The 6,162-nt window shown below is 39.3% G+C and overlaps 1 protein-coding gene across 1 annotated transcript; it reads left to right on the top strand.

Moving 5' to 3' along the window:
• Positions 1-516: 516 nt before the first annotated feature.
• Positions 517-1,656, top strand: LOC139720599 (melatonin receptor type 1A-like). The gene has a single exon (XM_071631955.1). It carries the CDS (start codon positions 517-519, stop codon positions 1,654-1,656), a length of 1,140 nt encoding a protein of 379 aa, XP_071488056.1.
• The last annotated feature ends 4,506 nt before the right edge of the window (positions 1,657-6,162 follow it).

The raw sequence follows: 6,162 nt of genomic DNA, 5'->3' as shown, positions 1-6,162 counted from the left end.
CTAATAGACAATAAATTATTCATTTAATGATATTCAGACAAACTACTGCCCATCAGTAATAGATACATCTGTATATCAGATATTTTGTTATAACAGGGACGTGCAATTTTGATCCTGTTGATATTTTGATATTCAACTATTGTTGTTATACAGAAAAGATACCCACAGAACATATTCTGATATCAAACAAAGTTGACTTCTCAGCTATGGCAACAAGTGCTTGTAGTCGTTGGCATAGTTCTTAAACGTAATCATTACTTTTCTCCATAGCTTAAGACTTTAAACGTAATCACTGGTAACGTTGCGTCTGAGCTGTGACTACTAGAAACGTAGATGTGTGTGTATTTGTGTGTGTGTGTGTGTGTTTGTTTGTTTGTTTGTTTGTTTATAAGCTCCTAGCTTGCAATGAACCACTTTTTTCAAATTAAATTACAGATTGAAACATTGTCTATATCGATGATGACACACTACTATTGGACCTTGATGCTTCCATGGTTGATAGCATTAATCACTGAGATGATTCGCTGTGTTGGGGCATCTACTGACGTGCTAGTCACCACTAATTCTATTATCAATCATGATGGATTTGATGGCGGGAATGGAACATCTATTTACAATGAGACAGCGAGCACTCTAGCCCCCTCTATTTCTGAGTTGGGGCGTGGCGTCTTCAGTTGGCACCCTATCGTATGGTCCTGGGTAAATGTCATTAAATTGTCATGTGCCGTCCTTGGAGTCTTCGGGAATCTGCTGGTAGCGCTGATCGTGTTTCAGCGCAGAGGTTCCAATCGTTCGACTGACACACTCATTGGGGCTCTTGCCTTCGCTGACGCTTTAACGTCCATCTGCTTGTTGCCAATACCCATAGCGAGGGTGGTCCCCAACAACCCACTAGGCTGGCTATATTGCAAGGTGATCGACGGAAGCATGGTCTTCTGGTTGGCCATGACTTCTTCTACTTACACACTGGTCGCGATCTCATGCGATCGCTTCCTCGCCATCACGTTCCCGATCCGTTTCAACCGACTCGTCACCAATGCCAGGGTCAACTGCGTGGTCGTCCTCGCCTGGCTGATAGGTGTTCTGGTGGTCGGTGCGGGCTTCGATCTTGTGACGTTAGACGGAGCCGCTCGCACGTGCATATTCCGATCTCGGTCCCCAGCAGCTCGGCACGCCTACGCCTGGTTCGTCATCACAGCTCGGTTGATCCTCCCAGCTACCCTACTACTCTTGACTCAGCTTCTTATCGCCAGGGTTCTCTACCTTCAGTCTAAACGCTTCAGTTCACTAGAAGAGTCCCACGCCTCGACTGTTTCCTCCCATCTCATCGCTCGCACCCGCGTCATTAAGATGATGGTGATTGTAATCGTAGTCTACGTCATTTGCTGGGGGCCAAACCAATTCTTCTTCTTCGGGCTCAACACAGGCTTCGTACCCTTTTCATATCTAGGTACCCCGCTTCATACTTGTCTCACTGTTCTGGCTTTCGGCAATTCTTGTGCCAACCCGTTCATCTACACAGCTCAAAACCCCAAGTTCCGTACAGCTCTTGTTGAGATGTTCCGCGGCGGTAAAAGGCTGCACACCCCGATCTTCACCCACATTCCAGTCAGCACCAGCAAAGATAATACGCAGTTATCAGTCATTGCTGCTTAGATCAAATGTCATCTCCAAGTGAAAGTGTTAGCGTTTTAACAGATAAGTCTAACACTGACATTCAAGATTATGGCATGACTACATACAAGCCCAAACATTTTGCTGATTTCTGTCGTCTATAGATTTCCACAGAAGAATAACCCTCTTTCATAAGGACAGGACATGCCTACGAGAAAGACAAAATGACTTAAATCATTTGATTTCTCATGTCTTGATCACAGAGAACCGATAAAATGTGACAACTGAATTTTTCAGATAATTTTCAAAACCCTTTAATCTATCACAGTGAGAAGCATCATATTATACCATTGCGACTGAATACAGTTTGGAGTATGCATTTTTGAGAATCAGATTGTTAACCAAACATTTACTATTCCCTTAAAACCCACTAAAATGAATACATTCATGTGCAGTTAGCTGCTGTAATATTGTTATTTCTTACCACTGCTCGCCGTGATCGCTCTAAGGGAGTACAGATACCATTTTTTTTTTTTTTTTGATGGGGGGAGATTCGTGATCCTTGAGTCACTATAGGATTGTTTAAATTTGATGTAATAGCCTTATGTCATATCATACACATGACACATTCTAGGAATATTTATTTCATGATGTCGAAATAATATACAGTGGCAGTTGTAGCGCATTAGGAAGCAGACACTCTGAAATCTTTCGGTTTTGAAACAAATTCGAGTTAATCTCTGTAAATGATTACAACAAATTAAACAACGTGAAATAATGCAATAGAGGCTGAAGACGAAGTAATCAGGAGGTGGATTGAAAAAGAAAGAAAAAAAAGAGAGAACGTCGTGAATAATGAACAAAAAGCTTGATATGTAGGCTACAGTCTTTCGATCGTCTTTCCCAATCGATCTATTTTTACGACTAAAATCGAAATGGCAATGAATGGAGAGCGATATATAGCGGAATCAAAGCATGAAGGTTAGAAGACAATAAAGATCCCTTGATTTTTAGGTTAGAGTGCATGCCATGTTTACCTGCTCATCAATCAAGGTCTAACACTGAAAATTTGGAATCCATTTGAAGGTAATTATCAACCATCAGTGCTCATGTATCTTCTTCAATTACTCCCTGGTTGCCTCCACACATGATCGGAGTTGGAAGTAAGGAAAGATAGTAGACTTTTTTTTTCTTCTCCCTATATTTCTCCTTTATATCAGTTTTTGGAGACTTTTTTTCATTCATCGTTGTTCAAGTCAACATCGGTTAGATGACGTGAACCTAGAAAGGAGTAAAAAAGACGGTTTGAACGCTACATCAAAGCTTTTTTTTTTCTTTTTACTATTTACTTTTTTATCAGCAAGTGTGTAGCAGACGCAGGAATTGTCAACCCTCTTCGATCTATGATTCTTCATGAGAAGTATAGCAGTGCAATGATACATTTGGAGTAGATTTTCGACCTGAAGATGAACACAAGCTTTCTTAAAGACTGTTTTGAGTTACAGCGATATGTTATTTCCATCGTCCATATACGGGGGAAAACATTCAGATGTCAACAATATGAAGGAAAATGTCAAAGGATATCACGAGAGCCAACATCTTATAATAATTTCAGTTGATTGCAAGATTTTGCCTCGGCGAAAAGATGAGAACGGAGACGAGCGTGATGAAACTCTTTTAACTTCCTTACTTTTCATTTTACCCCATTGTATGCGCAGTAACCGTGATTGTGACGTCATTTATCGATTACACCTGTAAAAAGTTCAAGACTACCAAGTTCAGAAGACGATGAACCTGGTGGTGTCATGGCAAATATTGGGAGGGAAACGACGACATAGGATAATCTTGGAGGACTGGGAGAATTCGTTCATGCAGAAGATCAGAGCTATTGATTTATACCTGAATACGGTCTTCTTTGGTCTTTGACATGGCCACTTTTTTCTTTTTTCTTCGAGCGAAAATTTTCTCAGTAGAATTAATTAGAGAAAGATAGAGAGAGAGAGGGTGTGCGTGTGTGTGTGTGTGTGTGTGCGTGTGCATGTGTATGAAAGAGAGAGAGAGAGAGAGAGAGATAGAGCTCTTCAATCTGGCCAGACGCTGTCCCTTTGTTATCATGATTTGCACTCTATGAAAAAGGTCAGGGACGAATTTCATGCCTGAGCCTTTCCTTTGAAGATACACGAAGCCGGATTTGTATGGGATTTTAAGTGCAATAAATGAACTTGCCGAGGAAGAGATTATCGATTTTGTCAAAGAAGAAAGAATTTCTTAAAAGTTCTGTCTTTCTACATGTAATTCTCTACTTCCTCTTCTCTTTATCATTATCATTGTTATTTCATTATCATTACATATCTCACGTGTATCTTACATCAATCTATCAACCAATCTCCTCCAGGATGAGCCGGGTTGATTGTAATAGTTTAAACTAAATTAGAATGGACGATCACAGAGATAAAAAAAGAGAGAAAAGTTAAGTTCTATAAGAAAGTTGTCTTTAATATCAACTTTAGATCACCATCAATGTCATATAAAATGGAGACAAGCCGACAGTCACGGCCAGTTCGGCTTCCTGTTGGTGGTGAGAAAGGTAGGATTATTTTACACTCGTACTTTGTGTCGCATTCTGACTTGAGCATAATTTCACTTGAGCGTCTTCGGTTACGAGTTTGCTGCAAATTTCTTAACTTACGATATTGTCATCAGTGCTTGCAATCTGATCTATATAAGTCAGTCACTGGTTCAACTTGACATGGAAATCTTTCAACATTTCTTCCTCGATGAATTTTAGGCAAGAAGAAATTAGATTTGTCGCGAATTTCATAGCCAGGGACATGATTAAATTCACTTCCAATGTTAATGTTCACTGAAACCGATGTTAACGTCCAGGATGGACGTTTCGGGCTTACTCGGCTTAGAGACTTTATATCACTGGTTAATGTTCTGCTACTATACATCTTTAATCCCCGAACGATTTATGATTTCGGTGAACACCCCACAAACGAAAAGGCCATACTTGTAACTCTCTGAATTAATTCCTACGGGAACAATTACTTTCGAAATTGATATTAACTCGGGTTCCTTCGCAGGCCCTGAAATACCACATTCACTTTGAAAACAGTTTATATTCAAAAAGTAAATTAACTTGCGTTGTGATACAAGTATTTATTTCCTCAATTGCATTCTCTCTTGAATTGCAATTGAGCCCAGTTTAAATTGTAAAAAAGTATGTTTTGTCATTTTTATTATCCCAACTCAATCAAATAGTTATACCGAGACAATTCACATGCGTAAGCCTCTGAATGACATGAGCGACACGATTTTTTTTTTTTAATTGCGCTGTTTTTGTAAGGAACTGCGAAATTTCTGCTGCAAACAGCATATTCCTGTACATGGTGTAACTGCCGTTCAGGCCATGCCGTTTCCTTAACTCAGGACCCTACCTTAATAATTAAAGCATACAGCGTCCAGACCATTCAAACGAGTTGAGGCACTTATTGTCTTTGTCAGAGAGAAGTGAAGTAGTGACTACATTTAAATTTCTTTTATGTGACCGTTTTCATCAAGGCTAGACGTTTATGCGTGACTATCACAAACAGTATTTGTAATGCCAATGGGCCACTTCACTTATAATTTTGCTACTGACAACTCGATAGTAGTAAAGGTTCTCATGTTGTGTGATCTGTCATCAAATTTTCGCACAATTTATGGTCTTCTCATTCATTACTGAGTACACTTTCATTACTTTCGTGCAGAGGAATGGAATCTCTTCGCAATTTGCGCTAATGCGTAGGTTATTAAATAACACGACAATAATTGCATGCTTAGCATTTCACTGATTTTGATGTTCAATAGAATTTGGATATGGAGACCAAAAAAGAGGCTCTTGATTTCAACAATTTTGGGGCTGTATTTTACATGTTTCAGAAGATAGTGTTGAAATCCTGTATGGAACTTGGTGGTAATCTTGTACGAACTACATTAAGTTTCTCTTCATATCTTGTTATTACATACCCCCGACTGAGAAGAGTATTAGTGTATCATAACAAGGTTAACCATATTGCGCACATTTGTGCATAATATTGTTCACCAGGATAAGCACTTTAATGTTAAATCTTTCGAATTATTAAAGTAATTAGTTAAAACGTGTTTCTGTGTGTCTAGTAGAACTTTGCAATTAAAGAAGCACAATATTGTTACTAGTTGTCTTCGCATGTTTTTTATTCTTTACACACTAAACAATTGCTGCCCAAAAATATTTATAGGGACTGTAGATTACTGCTGGCTTTGTATGTTATATTTTAGGAGTAATGCATGCTTAGACAGAAGTGTTGTCTTTTGTCAAAGCAATGTACTAACACCTGCGTTAGAGCGCGTAACTACTCGGCGGCATGGAGTATGGGTACAAAGGAGAGATTCTTGTCTCTAATTCCTCTTGAACACCTCCCTGTTTCGTGCAGCTACCCCTTCCGAATTATGTACTCTTATATGTCTATGATTTCTGCAATACTGTACCCCCATTCCACAGACATTTTCTCTCATCGGTCACTC

The sequence above is a fragment of the Diadema antillarum genome, unplaced genomic scaffold (genome assembly GCF_040938485.1).
Source record: "Diadema antillarum isolate AM-2024a unplaced genomic scaffold, OU_Dant_1.0 scf00000130, whole genome shotgun sequence".
NCBI classification, from domain to species: domain Eukaryota; kingdom Metazoa; phylum Echinodermata; class Echinoidea; order Diadematoida; family Diadematidae; genus Diadema; species Diadema antillarum.
Note: the sequence above shows the minus strand (reverse complement) of the source record. Positions and strands in the feature narration are given on the sequence as shown.

What these genes read in the sequence shown, in the direction of transcription:
- LOC139720599 (XM_071631955.1), top strand. Translation starts at nt 517, where the DNA reads ATGATTCGCTGTGTTGGGGCATCTACTGACGTGCTAGTCACCACTAAT.